Source organism: Oryza brachyantha, chromosome 5, assembly GCF_000231095.2.
Source record: "Oryza brachyantha chromosome 5, ObraRS2, whole genome shotgun sequence".
NCBI classification, from domain to species: Eukaryota; Viridiplantae; Streptophyta; class Magnoliopsida; order Poales; family Poaceae; genus Oryza; species Oryza brachyantha.
This window is the reverse complement of record NC_023167.2, coordinates 13,441,576-13,458,786: the sequence shown is the minus strand read 5'-3', so window position 1 is coordinate 13,458,786 and position 17,211 is coordinate 13,441,576. Positions and strand designations below refer to the sequence as shown.

Sequence of the window (17,211 nt, the reverse complement as noted above, 5' to 3'; positions counted from 1 at the left end):
TCGGCTGGATCGACATAGCCCTCACCAAAGATGTGATCATCCTCTTCAGAGTCGGAAGACATCTGAAAGATAATATACAGTCATGATTACTACCGGAAATTAGTTGGGTAATCATCACAACTATACAGATCATCGGAAATTAGTGAATACAATCGAATGTTTCTGGAGAAATCAGTGAATACATAAATATATGCAGCCATCAACCAATTGAAAAATAGTTGGGTAATAATCACAACATAGCGCAAACAATAATGACCCAACAACCAAATAGCATGCAGTCATCGAACTATACAGATCATCGAAAATCATCGAAAACATCAAAGTATTCCAAACGTCTTCAGTTCAGCTGTAAATCAAAGAAGTATATACTACTTTACCAGAGCGAATAGCAAGGAAATGCAATCAATCGATAGTTACTGGAGCAATCAGTGAGTACATAAATATATGAGGCAGCCAATCACAACATTAATGCCTTCAAGTTCAGTACATGGACAGTCCAGGATGGTCCAACGATTTAGTAATATGTAGTACAGACTGCTAGGGTATACATTTGTGACAAGTGTACATATCCGGAAGCAACAAGGTATTAACCATAGTCTCACAACAGATCGACATAAATACTAATATCCAAAATGCACAGCCCAATACATCCATCTTCCTTCTCTCGAGGTAGCACACACAGCCGCAGTCCTCCTTGCATCTGCCGGCAGACCTGCAAGCAAGAAATGGAGGCTTATCAATTCATACTCAGCAATTCAGACAGCAATAGACACAAATGTAGGCTAAATGTTCCCGAACCATACCAGCGATCATCGCTCCCGAAACGAGGCTCTACACGACCCTTCCATCATTCACCACCAGTCAAAATGAGAGACATCCAAAATCCCTGATGGTACTCCATCCAAAAGACAAGCTGCAGCCCCTGATCAACTGCCATTGCAGGCATTGAAACAACCAAAATCGAATGGCTGATCACAAAATGACTTGTTGCACTTCTGAAAATTATAAAATGGAGCAATTAGCAAAAATTGATTCCAAAATACTTTCACAACTATAAAAAAATCATTTTCAGCATGGGTAATAACCTGGACATGTAACTACGCAGGTGGTCCACTCTCACCCTTCCCCCATATGGATTCCATGAGATGGGTTACAGTCTTCGCATGAGCCTCCCTAGCCCATTCCATCATGTTTGATGTGTCCACATGCAGTAACTCACTGAGTTTCTCAATCATCTTTGCCTCTTTCTTCTCTTTTGCAGCCTTGAGCTGGAGGTTGGCCGCTTCAACCCTCTGTTCAGATAGCTGCAGTTGCAGCTCCTTGATCCCTTCCGTTTCCTCCCTTTGGGTCGCTTGTGCATCCACCAATGTCTTCAGGTGTTCTTTAACCTCCACAGCTACTTCAGCAGTTGTTCCCTTGCCCTTCTTTGCCCTCTTGATTCCCATAGGTCGCACCATCGGCTCCGCTGCCCGGTTGAGATCCGGAGTATGTTTCCTTGGACCGGGCCCTCCGCTGGCTACGTGCACATTCCACTTGGGAGAATCTGCAAATGCTTTCCACCAGTGCACATACTGGAATTGTGTCCCTTCCCGACTGCGATAGAGCTCTAGGGCCTGCTCCATTAGTTGACCGTCGCTACGCCCACTAGCATATGCATCTCTCAGCTGAACATAACACCCATTGAACGCAGAAACTTTCTTAGTTGTCTTGTGCCAGTGTCCCTTGAGGAGACTCATGTCCCTCTTCCTCCCTTCGGGGGTTGTTTCGTTGTATTCCTCCGCTACCTTTGACCAATACGTCTCGCCCTTCCTAGCATTGCCCTCAATAGGATCCGTCGAGTTGTTTAACCACGCACTAACCTGAAATAATTCGGTACCACGATTAATGACCAATAGACATAACTTGCAAATATATCATAACCTGCCTGCATTATGTCATATAATAATCGCTATGCATGTTGCTGTACAGGCATAATAAAATTTGACGTCCTGCAAATATCCTAAAATGCTATAACGAAATCAGTGGGTCGTGGCTACATTTACACATTTTCAGATAATTCACTATACAAGCATTCCCATAATTAGTACATGGAGGACTCATATTTGATTGCAGCTAAACGTGATTAAATTTCATAGTATCCGAATATTGCACACATAAAAGACAAAACACAGCTTACTTCCACACACATCCACCACATATGCTATCTAAACAGTGCATGAATATATGAGCAGGGTTTTTGCACATCTCACCAGCCGTAGGTCCTCCTCCTGGGTATAGTACATCCTCCCCCTTGATCATCAGTTGTTTCACGAGTTGCGCTCACGCGCTTGCGTGTCTGGGACCTCGAGCTTGTACCGGCCTCTTCAGGAGCCGCCGTCGTGGCCGCTCCGGCTGGTGGTGGCTGGCTGTAAAACGCTGGAAACTGATGATGATTCGGTTGGTGGTAGGCCGGATGAGCTGGGATCGAAGGGTACTGCGTTGAAGCTTGTGAGAACATGGGTGGTGCTTCCGGATCTTGCATAAATCGCACAAAACCTGAAGCCCTTCTAGGTTCCATGAAACCCTACATCTCAATCGGAAGGGCATCATGCCAAGAAATGCTACATCTGCCAAACTGAAGCAAAGAAATGAAATAGCAAACTCACAAATCAACCTTGCTGCTGCCTCAATCCTCCGATTGACAGATCAAAGCATGCACCCACAAAATCCCGTCGTCCGACGGATCTGGCAAACAAATCGCCTACTCGCTGCCGCAACTGGATAGAAGAAAGGAGGGAGCGCTGGTCTACTTTATGGCGCTGGGCGGGAGGGCGTTTTGGGAATGGCTGGTTCCCGCGCTCGCCGAGACCGTGCGCTGGGGCGACGATGGCGTCCAGTGCGTCTCCCTAGCCACGCCTCCGCCGAGCTCAAGGTCGAGCTCCTCGCGCCTTCGTGAGGGTGCGCTTCCTTCAGCCGAGCGAAAAGTTGTGAGCCCTTCACCCCCTCTCTCCTACGTGCACCACCCAGGCAACTCGCCACCTCATCGCACTGTGAGTGCCCTAATCCGCCGAAGGCTGCTGGACTGCATCATCATGGTATGGAAATACAGAAGCGGGCAAAGCGTGCTGATGAGGCAAATGTCAGTACCCTTCCCCAGGCGCTGCTTGCCGTTCCAAGCACCGACAGTCGCCCCAGCTGCAGCTAACTTCCTGACCGTGCTGGCATAGCATTGGAAAACCAAATAAATCATCGGCAAAGGTCGTTGATTTGAACTCACACACAATAGATAGGTGATTGCTACTAGGATGCACTCGCGGCCAATTTGGCTTCTGCGCTCTCCACTCTTTGACGTGGTATCTTTTTTGTTTTCCTGAAAACGGGTGGTTTATTAAAAGCATAGCCGGTTTAACTTTTACTGTTGCTGTTCTCTTTAGTTACGCACTTCATTCTTGGTATACTGCATATGTACTCCCTGTTCCATATCGTAATTTTTTCTAGGTTTACTTAGATTTATCCATTAATGATATAATTTGTGTATTTGTCTGGATTTATTAGCGTTCATATAAATCTAAAAATGCTGAAAAGGTTTATAATGTGTAGAGATGGAGCCACGGAGTGAGTGATAATTCTCTTATTGCCCTTTTCTCTTTGGGGCAATTGTATAACTGGCCTTACTTTAGAGTTCAATGGCAGATTTAGCCTTGTTTTTTCCACTTTGCAGATCTGGCCTCACTTTTCAAAATTGAAGCTCCCGTTTAGCCCCACTCCGTTAAGTTAGTTTAACGGTGTTAAGTGAGGAAAAAGTGGACGTTTTACCCTTGCACATTTAACCCTGTTTTGTTAGTTTTATTTGCATATTTGGTCCTGTTTTTACACATGTGTGTATTGTAAAAAATATTTATAATATTTAACTTGTTTTTAACAGATTTGAGTCGGTTTTGATTGATATTTGACTAAACTTTGATAAATTTGACTAAATTTTAAAAAAATTATGGAAACAAAATTGACATAGTTTTGTCTTTTTTACAAAAGAAGTATTAACTCTCAAAATGGAGAAATTTTAGTACATTGAATGAACTAAACTTTCTCCACTACATCATTGTTTATTGACTATAATAATATATATATACACCAGACCTAGATTTTTCGTCCCCAAGGCCAAGCAGAAAAAGGGCTCGTTGGCAACTATCTCATCCTATCCCTTCAATCAGTAATTGACTCCCTTGTGTGTTTGTGCATAGTGAACACTTCCAACTATCCAAACATATGTAATTACCTCGCTCACTGCACTCCGGCAGCGAGGACGACGATGAAGAAGATGGCCCAGTGAGTTCCATGATGAGCACTGCAGCAAGGAAGCGCCTCAGAGCAGCCGGAGACACGGCCGGTGCGGCCGCCGGGGTGACGTGGAGGTAGACGAGGAAGACGCCGCCGAGGTGTGGCCTGGCCGCCGCCGCGCGCCTAACCTCCGCCTCCACCCCGAGCCTGGGCGACGCCCCGAGCCCGCCCGACGCCGCACGCCTGGCCGACGCCGCGCGCCTGGCCCGCTCGCCGCAGCCAGCCGCTGGAGCGCCACCGCCTGCCGCCGGAGCGCCTAGCCGCCTCGCCTTGCCGACGCCGCGCGCCTGGCCTGCTCGCCGCCGCCTGCCGCAGGAGTGCCGCCGCCCGTCAGCTCGGTTCCAACCAGGGTGGGGTGGGGAGAGGGCAGGTTGAGTTAAAAGAGAGTGGAGAGGGGTATTGTTGTTATTTCACGTGTTTTTTTTTATTTACATACATTAAGTAGCGCTAACCGGGAGCTTTATTTTTGAAAAATGGGCTAAATCTGCAAAGTGAAAAAACATAGCTAAAATCTATAATTAGCTTTAAAGTAGGACCAGTTATATAATTATCTCTTTTTCTTTTGCTGTTAAGACTGAATTGGCAAAAGCCTTTTTTGCAATCGATTAACTCGTGGATATAATGAAGTGTCGTACGAATCATTCTTTGTCAATTCTAGTCTTTTTAAGAAAAGAAGTTGTCTGTAATTCATGCAATATTTTTAGAGGCAAATTCTGGTCTCTTTGAGAAAAAGAGTTATCTGTAATTCATGCAATATTTTTAGAGGCAACTTATGCAATCTGTCTGAGATGTAATGTTTCTGATATGCGATGGAGTAGCAATTTTTGTAGCTGCACGCAGAATTCTCAGAAAGGCATTTTTGTTTAGTTGGGCCTGGGCGGTGTTTGGCCCACATACCAGAAGTCAACCCGTCCATTCCTCGGCCCACTTGGCGAGTTGCAACGCTCTTCCCGTGCTACGGCCGTTAGTCAAAACGAGCGAGTCCGCGACACCGTGGCCGAAACTCCTCGCCGCGGCGCGGCCGAGCGAGCCATGGCGAGCGCCTCGCCACCATCGCCGTCGCCGGACGCGGAGGAGGAGCCGCCCGAGTGCCCGGTGTGCCTCTCCCCCTTCGACTCCGCCTCCGCCGCGCCGCGCGTCCTCCCGTGTGGCCACTCCCTCTGCGGGCCCTGCATCGCCTCCCTCCCGCCGGCCTCGGCCTCGGCCTCCGCCGACTCGCTCCGCTGCCCTCTCTGCTCCCAGTGCGTCCCTTTCTCCCGCGCTCTCGGGCCCTCCTCCCTCCCGAAGAACCTCGCCCTCATCTCCCTCCTCCCCTCGCTCCCGAAGGACCCAAACCCCTCCCCTTCTTTCATCGATGCCGCCGCCGCTGCGCTGGCTCCCCGTCATCTCCCGCTCCACGCCGACCACTCGCGTCTCCTCTCCCGATTCCGCCACGCTATCCTCCCAGAGTCTGCTTTGCCGCTCCAGTCACCGCCGCCGGGACCCACTCCCGCCGGCCTCGCCGTCGGGTCCTTCGCTTCCGACCTCGGCGCCCCGTGGTTCTGCCCCCGGGGCCACCCCGTAAGTCTCCTCCCGGTGGAAATCCCGACCACCGGGGCGCCGAAGCAGGTGCCCCAGTTCTACCGGCCCAGCCACGCGACGCGGGTGGCCGCCGCGATCGATGCGCTGAGCGGCGCAGCGAGGGATGAGGTGATCGATTTGGTGGCTGTCTCGGCGCGATTGGCACGGCGGGTTTGCAGGGTTTATGGTGTCTGGATAGGCCCCGAGGCGGCGCCGTTGTGGCTTGTCGCCGAGCGGCACTCCCATGGCGTCTCCCGCTTGTTGGAGGAGAGGATCCACGGAGAGGAGACGGTGTCTCGGATCAGAGCTGTTGGAATGGAGGTCTGTGAAGCGTTCATGGGATTGCACGGCGAAGGGCTAGTGCTTGGGTGCCTAGGGCTGGGCTGCTTCTACCTCGATCGCTTTGGGCATTGTCTGCTCGACTTGAACCAGGCTCTGGGCCTGTGCCGGGGAATCCAGGCAGGGTTTTTTCGCTCTTCCAAGGCCTTCGTGGCTCCTGAGGTTGCAGTGGTGATGCATGATAAGTTGCAGACAAAGGATCATGATTTCAGTGGCTTGGTAGGTCCTAGTTCGGATGCTTGGTTGCTGGGCTGTCTATTGGTGGCGCTTGTAACTGGGGATGAGCAGCTCGCAACAGGATGGAATACCGATGGATCATATGATGACTGGAAGAATGAAGTGCTTACGAGGCTTGATGCTTCATTGGTTGGTACCCATATGGAATCATTGTCCGTGACCATAGTGTCATGTTTGAATAATGATCCAGAAGCCCGTCCAGAAATTGCTGACGTCTGGAGATGTATTAGCGGTTCATCGATGAATTCCAACATTGAAGCTTTGACTCCTAATGTTGATCTTGCAGCTCGGAAGAGTTTTATGTGTTTGCTCCTTGGGGAGTTGTCCTCAATGAGCACTGACGTTGGTGCTAGTGAGTCAGAAGATAAATTGCAGCCCTCTAAAGATTCTGATGACAAGCAGTCAGCTCTGGATGATGAAGGTAGTGGTGCTTTTGTAAACAATGAAGCAGTTGGTGCACCAAGAATGGATGAGTCAAAATGTGGTGAATTGTACACTTCTTCAACTCTGCTGGCTCACCGTGACTGTGTAACAGGACTAGCCATTGGAGGTATAAGCAATTGGCTTCGTTGTTTACCATTTCATTATTGAAAAGGCATAACTAGTAGAAACCAACCATAAGGTACAATACTGAAACTATTGTTCTGGACACCAGAGCAACCTGGACAGATTTAAAATGAAACATTAATGTGGTCTACCTGGTGTTTTAGCCCCTTTAACTTTTTCAGCTTCAACCTAATGTGTGTTATAAGATACGTATACACATACAAAAAGGAAAACAAATTTGAATAACTTTTGTTTTTGTTTTATTCCATCCCATTTCATTCTAATTGATCATTTGTCATAAGTTTCTCGTTTCAACCTTAGCAATGAAGATTGGTATTATTTATGTTTTTCTGATGCTAAGTTTATGGTTTACAAGCTTGCAGGTAACTATATTAGATTGCACTAGATCTCTCACTTCATTGTTTGACCTCTTTACTTCCTAGAGTATCCGATGTTTTCATCTATCATCTATGGTGTTATGCTATGGTCATGACATGTCTTGCCATGCTAGCAGACCACCTTTATGCCCTTAACAAGATAACTCAAAGACTTCCTGTTGATAAATCTTGACTTTACTGCAGGGGGCTTCTTGTTCAGCTCTTCTTATGATAAGACAATCAATGTATGGTCACTGCAGGTATGTTCTTTTCTCTTTTCGTTACAATCATTTAAAGCTGTTAGCATCATTCTTAGGTAAACAACACCTTTTCTCTTTAACAAGAAATGACTAAAATGTATGACAAGCACATCAGCTATTATGCATTAGCCTTTCTATTTCTTTAGCTTTCTATGGCTCAATTTTCTGACTTGTATTAGTTCTTGAGTTCTTCTACAGGATTTTTCTCATATACAGAGTTTGAAGGGCCATGAACACAAAATCACAGCAATTGTTGTTGTTGACAATGATAGTCAGTCACTTTGTATTAGTGGAGATGGTGGTAGCGGAATTTTTGTCTGGTGTGTTGATCCCTCTCTTGCTAATGAGCCATTGAATAAATGGTATGAAAGTGATGATTGGCTTTATCGGGGTGTTCACTGTTTGGCTGTTTCTGGAACTGGTTATCTTTATACTGGCAGTAGAGACAAATCTATTAAGGCTTGGTCTCTGGAGGTAAATGTGCTAACCCGACTTATTTTATTAACTATAAATAAAATTGGTGTTCGGACTAAAATTTAAACATTAGAACAAGGCCTGACCCGGAAGTTGATTCCAGAATGTTTTCCTCTTCTTTTGTTGGAGGATCAACTCTTTATCTTGATAACAAGTCTGTCACTTTGGGCATAGTTCAATGGATTCAGCGATACATTTGTCTTAAATCAAGCATGTTATGCAAAGTTAATTCACTATCCCACTTTGGCAGGATTATTCACTCCGATGCACAATGACAGGTCACAAATCAACTGTTTCTTGCCTTGCGATTGCATGTGGTATTCTTTACAGTGGAAGTTGGGATGGTTCTATCAGATCATGGTGGCTCACTGATCACAGCCCGCTGTCTGTACTGGAAGATGGTACACCAGGAAGCATAGCTCCTGTGTTGTCGATTTCAACAGAAGTCAATTTTGTTGTTGCATCACACGAGAATGGCTTTTTGAAGGTTGCTCTATACGTTTCTTCAACAATGACTATGCTATAGAATTGCGTATATTCTGGCGACATGCTGTGTTATAATTTTAGTTGCAGTCAATATGGTTTGTTAAATCATGGCATTTTTGTTCTTTCTCAATCAGATCTGGAAGGATGATGTCCTTGTAAAGTCACAGAAACTTCAGAATGGTGCTATTTATGCTGCTAAATTGAATGGCAAGCGGATCTATTCTGGTGGATGGGATAAAGTCATAAATATTCAGGTCAGTTTAGTTAAACCTTAAAAGATAAAGATACTTAAGTGCTTAAGGCTGCTCTATACCTAACATATATCCATGACCTTGCACCTTTTTCATGGTTTTTTTTGAAGGAGTTATTGGAAGATGAGTCAGAGGTGGAAATGAGAGATGTTTCTACTTTTACCTGTGATTCGATTATAACTTCAATACTATACTGGGATGGAAAGCTGATAGTTGGACTTTCGAACAGGGAGATTAAGGTAACTTTTCCTCTGGAGAAACAAACCCTTTTTATGCTCTCATCCAACTCGTCGAAATAACTCAAGAGGTTGGTTCCTAAAAACAAATTCTCAATGATATTATTGGCGCATCTCCTCTCAAAATTTGTACTTCTATGTGGTATACTTCATCCTTTATCTGACTTTATTATACAAGAATGAAAAAAAAAACCTAGTACTGCACTCCAACCAATAAAAGCTAATGCTGGCTCATATTTCACCAGGTTTTCTACAAGGGATGTTAACCCTCGATTAAATTAGGATTAAATAATCATTCGTGACTCCATCTCCTATTGTGAATACTTCACTGTACAGTCGAACTGTTAAAGAAAGATAGGACCATGTATTGGTGAATGATGATAGACCTGTATGGTAAAGTTGAGTGAAACCGCAAAATAGGGTAAGATTTTTGTAACAAGAGGTTGATATAAGAACAGGATAAATAGTATAATACCTTCGAAGTCATAGCTCAGCTCCATTTTCCTCCTGCTAGAATAGGCCTTGAATTTATTATTCAATCTCATTTTACTTCAAGAAAACTGATCACTTCGTAGTGATTGTTGATCATTTACTAGTCCTAAATTGGCAGTTATTTTTGCCACTAAAGTACTATCTTTATTTTGAATCTATCTAGATTCACTCGTGGATCAATGAACATGTTTAATATATGTGTCCAAATTCAAAAACATTAGCATATATATGAATGCAGGGAGTAAAGAACGTCCTATAATATGAAATGGAGGTAATACATAAATTGAACATTTGACATTTTTACTTTTTTTTTTTGCTGGGCACAGCACCATTTAATTCCTGTGTTGCGTCCACAGTTCTTTTCCCTTGTATCTCCCTTCCACCACCGTTGTGCCGCCGCCGCCGCCGACGACGACGATTTCGCCGGTTCGCCGCTGCAGCAGCCACTGCCCTATGTGCCTATCCCATTCAACCTCCACCCGCGGTGAACACCCCCCGGCGGCATCCATCCCCCCGTGCTAAAGCTCCAACACCTCCAGTCTCCACCCACCCATCGCTCCCTCACCCCGGTGCACCCCACCATTAGCGTGCGTGGATGGGCAGATGGCGACGCCACTCTTGTCTCGGTCCTCCACCGCCTCGTCTGAGGCAACCGTCGACACTGCCCACTTGGAATTTGGAAAGCCTCATCGCTAGCTAGCGTCCAAGCCTTTCGGCACCACGAGTCACGACGCGGCCTCCTGCTGCCGCTCACGAGGACTCACTCCCGCTTTTTATTTGATATAGTTAAATTTTACATGTTTATTTTATTTATATATTTTATACAAATACGTACAATTATAACTCAGGGTTAAATTCTCTTTAGTAATAAAACTAAATCACAGCAAACTAATTAATAATTTTATAATTTTTTAAATAAGACGAGCGGTTAAACATGTACTCCCTCCTTTTTATAATGTAAGATGTTTGATTGATTGTTTTGCTTGCAATGTTTGACCATTTGTCTTATTTAAAAAATTATAAAAATATCATTTATTTTGCTCATGATTTACTTTATTATCAAAAAGAACTTTAAACATGACTTGTCATTTTTTATATTTGTAATAAATTTTTAAACAAGAGTGATCAAATGTTAAAAAAAAATCAAACATCTTACATTATGAAACAGAGGTAGTACTTAAAAGTCAATTACTTCAAATAGAAAAAAAAAACTAAAAACGGAAGGAGTAGCATTACATTGTTGCCACGGCGGCGTGACCCTCGCACGCCGAAGGCGGATTGGCTCATCGCCGTCGGCGGTGGCGCCTACGGCCGACGCTGACGCTCGAGAGGGATGCGTGGGTGACGCAGACGCGCGGTTTGGTCATGCCAACGCATCTATCCTCTTCGTCTCAGTCGCCACTGCCGTTACAGCCTACAGGGAGCAGCAGAATGGTTAATTCAGAAGGAGGGATTAGCTTGTTGAGGCTGGAGTGATGGGAGATCAACTGCTACTTGGGAAGTGGCAACCGAACGAGAATGATGAATTTCTCACTGTAGTTTCTCCCGTTAAGCAGTGCTGTTTGTTTTGGGGACGGCTTGAAGTCGTTTCCAACACTAGAAACAGAAAGATGGTTACAGTCCTCAACCTAAAAATGACTGATTGAACCGAGAACCAGGTCCTGACATCCTCAGACCTCAATAGTGCTCAGAAGCACGCACTGGACAATTGTTAAGGGTACGTTTGGATTCCTAGCCTTTGTTGCTTGCTATGATAGAATAAGCTACTATATCTGGTCAAATCTATTTGTCGTTTCGGGCTGATATTTTTGGCATGTCTTCTTTGTAATTTGTGTGTCCTAAATGACAAATAATAATGTCCGGAGGGACTAGTTCATTTGGGCATAGCTAAGAGCAGCAACACTCGGTTGCTTCCGGAGCTTGTGGAACGATGTGCCTGTTTCAAGTGGTTTGTTTGCTTGCCTGTGCGTGAGAGCCGATTCGGTTCTCCAATGCCAAAGGTTTCCACGGCACAATTTTGGACGAGGTTCATTTAAAGTAAAGTTAGAGGAACATGGTCGCTATCATGTGAGCCTCACCGTCTATGGGCTCGTATGTTAGCTACTGAGTTTATCTAATTTCTATGTTAGAGGAACTAGTTCCCATAATTTTATTGAGCAAAGCTAGAGTTTTTTTTTTTCTAATGATGGTTCTGTTCGTAGAGATGGACAACGCCGTGGCGTATGTTGAATCCATCCATTAGATTGGATAATACAAGGCCAAAGTTAGCGCGTAGATTATAACCGAATAACTATGGTGACTTCGCGCAAGTATCTAATCCACCCTAACCGATATTTTGGCTGATCGAAAGAGTGATCGCCGTTGCGCCATCACAATTCGCAACGCAATGATAGAGCATACGAATCTTGTTCAACATCATTACCCAAAAGAAAGTAATCGGGTTCGTAGCTCTCTGCGAAGATCTGAAATAGCTTTACAGGATATCTGTGCTTAGGCAAATAAGGGAATCCGCGGGCCACGAGCTAGCCAGCACTGAGAGCGTACGGCGTGCCTCCAGGGTGGTTTCAGCTGGACCATTTAAGTATACAGGAGCATTTTTTGCAAAGGAGAAAAGCCTGCTTGGCATATGTAACCCGGGCCATCCGTAGCCGGAATTGTTCTACCCGTCTCTTCTGCGCTGTCAAATTGGAGATTGAAGTATTGATGAGAAAACAAAATGGAAGCTTTCAGAAGTGAAAGATAAATATGGAAACCTGAAAAACAAGAGAAAAAACCACCAAAAGCTGAGGTTGGCTCCCCGAGAAAATGGATTTAGTTGAATGCAACTGTCCATTCCATGATAGAATGTCACCCAGTGCACTTTGAAATGGAATAATTAACTATTTGTCACTCTTATATGTGACGTTTAATCAACATGTCTGTGATACATGGGTATAGGACCTACATGGCATAGATATAGATACATAAAATGACAAATATGTAAACTCGCTGTTGTAGCAATGATAAAAAGTTAAATGCTTCGAAATGCTACTCTCAACATTGACTCGTCCATTATTTAGGGTTTTAAGGCCCCAGTCTAAAATGGGTATACATAAGTCAATTAGCCACGCGTAAAACAATAAATATGAATAATTAAGTATTGATTATTAGAAATTTGAAAAATAAATTTATTTGAATTTTAACACAACTTCTATTTAGAAAGTTTCGAAAAGTATGCTTATAAAAATTGAGGATTAGTTAAGTCTAAAAGGCTAAAAAGAACGGACCCTAAGTCCATTTTAATGTCAATAATTTTCACTTTCTTCAACAACCAGAGCACACGAAATGATCGACCAACACCATTCCCATTTCCCACAGGATAGATTAGCACCTCATGTTTTTTTCTTATGCTTATAACCAAAATTTAAATTTTTAGCCTTAAATATGGGTTGATTTTAGGATTTCTCATCGTAGTTTATTTTTAGTCTATGTTTGTAGATCACTAAAAATATATTATATATATAATTTTTATTTATAAATTATCTTTTATTGTAAATATATTGTTTCGTTTTTTCCTTGAAAAATCCAAACGAAGACCTCGTAGGTTCAACCAGCTCGAGAGACTGATGAAATATGGTTCAATGAGAGACACCGTGGTAGCCTGTCAGGTGATATGAGGGAAATCGTTGAGGGGTTGGAGCCGTCGCACCGGTTACACTGGGTTGGAGGATGTCACTCTTCAGATGTTATTTTTGTATTTGGTTGTTGCCCCTAACCATTGTGGGAGAGAGCTGTCATGCACAAGGGGAAAGATGAGTTATGGGCTGGTCTGGTTGAACCCAACCAGCCTAATTTTTACACAAGTCATAATTGGAGAGGGGTAGGTCGTAAAAAAAAGTGAAAAGTAAACTAACACGGACTTCATAGTAGATAAATTAATATGTTAAGAGTGACACCCTAAAGTTCAACATAATAGGAGTGTCATTTTGTTGGAACCTATCAAATGGAGCTGCATTAATTATTCTATCAAATTTCTCTTGGCTCCCCTCCTATTTTGAGCCTAGTGATCTGCACAACGGTTTTTAGTGCTGCCCCCATTAAATTCCTTGGCACTCACCAATGTGCTCCTCCTCCTTTGTTTGATATAGCCTGCCCATTCGATGATCTTACCTCCTCCCAGTGTACACCGTGTAAAGGCCTAGGATCATGAATGAACCACTTGATGTAGGACACCAACAGAAGTGCTAGGCTTGGATCAATAGCACTCTACAAAATTTAGATTGACCCAAATATAGATAGGATCGCGTTAGAGTCAAGGAGAAAAGACAAATGATGACAAGAGAAATTATGACTTCTAGTACTTCATACCTTTGTGTAAGCATCTTTCTATGGTTATCATTAGATTGAGAGCGCGCAGGACACAACATCGTCCCCGAGCTCTTCAAAATCATATAGAGAATCATAGAGATTAGACACTAAAAGTAGATCTGCCCCAAAGATGAATGGGCACATAATCCTTTTAAAGTTCATCATCTTTTTAACCCCTGACCCCTCCTTGTTTTGTATTCATGCTCTGCCACTTATTGAGCGGGCGGTAAGACACATATAGATGACCACAAGCTTCTACATTAGAACATACTCCATCCATTCTGTATTACAAGACTTTCTGAGTTTATCTAGATTCATCCATGTATCACTGCATATATTTTGTATATGTGTCTAGATTTATTAACACACAAATGAATCTAGATAAGTTTAGAAAATCTTATAATATGGAACGAGAGTATATTTCTTAACCACAAACTGCGGATATTTCAAGTACATCGGTTCTAGACCCAGCTTAATTAATAACTAGCCGCTAAACATCATCCTCAATCAATCTTTCGAGTACCTAGAGCGATCTTCTTCGAAACACAAAAAATAATCCGCGCCAACTCGGTTTCTAATCCGACGTAGGGATGGCAATGGATAAATACTCATCGGGTATTGGTACCCTATATCCATACCCACCATTGAAATTTAGACCCACCAAAATCCCCATACCCGTCACGGGTATAAAAAATTCCCCATACCCATACCCGCCTGGGTAAGTCTCACCCGCGGGTCACCCATTTACCCGCTAAATTTGACATGACAATAAAAATAACACAAAATATTTTGATCCAATTGTAGCAACCAGCCAACGACAAGACATCTGCATCAGTCACACAATACTATAAATCTCATCAAGTAGTACTTAAATAGTAGTAGACAATATATAAATCCACGTAATTTCATATATGGGTTGAGGCTTAAATACCTAGGGTTTCATATTGGGCTAGTCTAATTTTATATATGGGTCAGAATGTTCATTTGGGCTTCCGGGTATTTATTACCCACAGGTAAACGGGTATGGGTATTATAGGAACGTTCTCATACCACGTACCCGTTGGGTAAAGATATTTACCCGTTTAGTTACCCACAATTAATATATTTAACCCATACCTGTATCCTAATGAAATAAATACGCGTCGGATCTCGGATTACAGGTCTCTATTGCCATCTCTAATCCGACGACAAACTTACCAGCCGCAACAGGGAGGCCAAGGATTCGAATCCCCGAAAATCATAGCCCCCGTTTTGTCCCGTGGCCTCCCGTACGTACACAAAAAAGAATTCCTAAACGCTGTTCACGCAGGCAGCTGCGCGCCGGCCCCGGCGTACGTTGGTCATGGTCATCATCGGGACGACATCGTAGGATGCCGATGGCACGCACCGGCTGCCCGGCCGGGGCCCTTCCAAAAGGCACAGGCAGGTGCAGAGGCCGGGCCGGGGGCGTGGCCGAGCAAGCGACACACATGTGTGCGTCGTACGCGCGGCTACTGCTCGGGAGAACTGTGGCAGCATCACGCTGCCCCCCCGGGCCGGCCGGCCGGTTCGTGCACCCACCACCACCACTCCCACCGGACAGAGATTTTGCGTGCACGTGACGCTGCTGTGGTGAACCGAGCATCCCAATCCCATCCCATCCAGGGTGGGCTGCTGCTCGTTCCCGGTTTCGCCGATGAAAACAACCTTTGAGCTGCTAAGCCGCCGCGTAAACTCCATGCTGCCTGGTTTTCGAAACAACCTTTGAGCTTTAACGGGGGTAGCGATTAGTAAAGGCTCAAGCCCCGCCGCCCCAAGCTAAATTCGTCCCTGTTTATAGGTACTAAATATGTTTTTAGTATATATTGTTAATATTTATATATTATTTGTTTTATTAAAAAATTATGTAGACACCACTTATTAATGAAGAGTACTTGACACCATTGAAATTTATTGTTTCGATTGAGACTGTAAATGATTTATAATTGACAAGATTATAATGAATAAAAATTTTATGGTTAGGTTGAGGACGCGACACTCTTCTGTAATACCACATCTTATAGACATTTATAATTTTGTTAAAAAAAAAGAGAAGACATGGCCAAAGCTTATGAACAAATAGTTTTCGGTGCCAAGTATTTTTAAAAAGAGGTAGTACTACGTTACGTTTTTGACTATATTTGTTAGAAGAGCTGATGTGTTAATTAAAGTCGTTCGTGACATAGGTTTGATACTGTATCCATACATCTACCGTGTAATCAAAAAATAAAAAGGTTGGCAAAGAACACTTATGGTTACAAGCAGGGCTGTCCCTAACAATTTAGAGGGACCGTACAAACTATACAATGAAATTTTATCTTTAAAAATATTGAAATTATGATAAACCAATATTATATATGCTTTTGGGATATGCCTCTAGCTACTAACATTGGTTTTTGCTTCATTTAATTGGAGCCAGTGATCCTCCAACCACATCAAAAAAGCTAGTATCAATAAAATTCTTCTTTATTTTTATGTCTTGCTACGAAACGAACAGAAATTGTTCGCAACTAATAACAACTTAGAGGTATATAAAAAAAAGCTCAATGATTTGTGTAAGTAGAAGAAGAACCACATTGCCGCAATCCAACTAAATAAAAAAAAGAATCCTTATCGATTGGAACACATCGTCGTCACGAAATACCGTTATTTAAGATAGTCATCATTACCATCGAACACTTATTGCAGCCGAGAGAAAAAACACGTTCCAACTAATTCAATGAAACAGAAAGAGAGAAATTTACAACAATAAAATAAAGATATTCTAAATTATCGAAGCACATTTACTTAAATTAAAACACATAGTTTATAGGGACCCCTATCTCTTGGGGGTGGGTGTCTTGTGCGATCGCTCACCTCGCACTTGCCACGGCCTTGGTTGCAAGCCCCGAATCTCATACGAGTCCAGAAATTAAGAGAGAACAAGCCGGTATACCAGCCAAATTAACCAAGTAGGCAGCAGTCCTTAGCATCATGTAGCACTGCCCATCGCATCTAAGCAGAATATAGTGCTGCAAACAGTACGAGTTGCTTTCGTGCATTCACACACATATATATGTAGCAGAAGGCGATGGACGACACGCTCTTGTAACGTAGCGAAGACATACGCGTATGGTACGCACCCGTCGATCGATAGCTATAACTATAGCTAGCTCTTCGTCTCCAAGGCATGCAGACGAAGACAAGCACATCGATCATCTCGATCGGTTAGTGCGAAAAATACCCTCTCCTTCCCTAAACGTTTGACCATTCGTTTTATTCAAAAATTTTA

The 17,211-nt window shown here is 43.7% G+C and overlaps 2 protein-coding genes across 6 annotated transcripts; one reads left to right on the top strand and one right to left on the bottom strand.

Annotated features, from left to right (window-relative positions):
* Positions 1 to 445: 445 nt before the first annotated feature.
* On the bottom strand, positions 446 to 4,460 carry LOC102710405 (glutathione S-transferase T3-like). Of its 4 annotated transcripts, none has more exons than XM_040523869.1 (5): positions 4,256 to 4,460; positions 2,250 to 3,197; positions 1,086 to 1,859; positions 804 to 995; positions 446 to 712 (listed from the first exon to the last, which is right to left on the bottom strand). In XM_040523869.1, exons 2-3 carry the CDS (start codon positions 2,280 to 2,282, stop codon positions 1,098 to 1,100), a joined length of 795 nt encoding a protein of 264 aa, XP_040379803.1. In that variant the 5' UTR covers positions 2,283 to 3,197; positions 4,256 to 4,460; the 3' UTR covers positions 446 to 712; positions 804 to 995; positions 1,086 to 1,097. The 4 variants fall into 4 exon arrangements, with proteins under 4 accessions (XP_040379803.1, XP_006654422.1, XP_015693206.1 ...); XM_006654359.3 differs by lacking the exon at positions 4,256 to 4,460 and having other exon boundaries at positions 2,250 to 2,563; positions 2,646 to 3,337; XM_015837720.2 differs by lacking the exon at positions 4,256 to 4,460 and having other exon boundaries at positions 2,250 to 2,563; positions 2,654 to 3,337.
* Positions 4,461 to 5,304: 844 nt separating this feature from the next.
* On the top strand, positions 5,305 to 9,569 carry LOC102722018. Of its 2 annotated transcripts, XM_006655275.3 has the most exons (7): positions 5,305 to 7,003; positions 7,581 to 7,636; positions 7,835 to 8,110; positions 8,361 to 8,597; positions 8,731 to 8,850; positions 8,958 to 9,086; positions 9,329 to 9,569. In XM_006655275.3, exons 1-7 carry the CDS (start codon positions 5,350 to 5,352, stop codon positions 9,347 to 9,349), a joined length of 2,493 nt encoding a protein of 830 aa, XP_006655338.1. In that variant the 5' UTR covers positions 5,305 to 5,349; the 3' UTR covers positions 9,350 to 9,569. The 2 variants fall into 2 exon arrangements, 1 of the variants encoding a protein (XP_006655338.1); XR_005811890.1 differs by lacking the exons at positions 8,958 to 9,086; positions 9,329 to 9,569 and having other exon boundaries at positions 8,389 to 8,597; positions 8,731 to 8,822.
* The last annotated feature ends 7,642 nt before the right edge of the window (positions 9,570 to 17,211 follow it).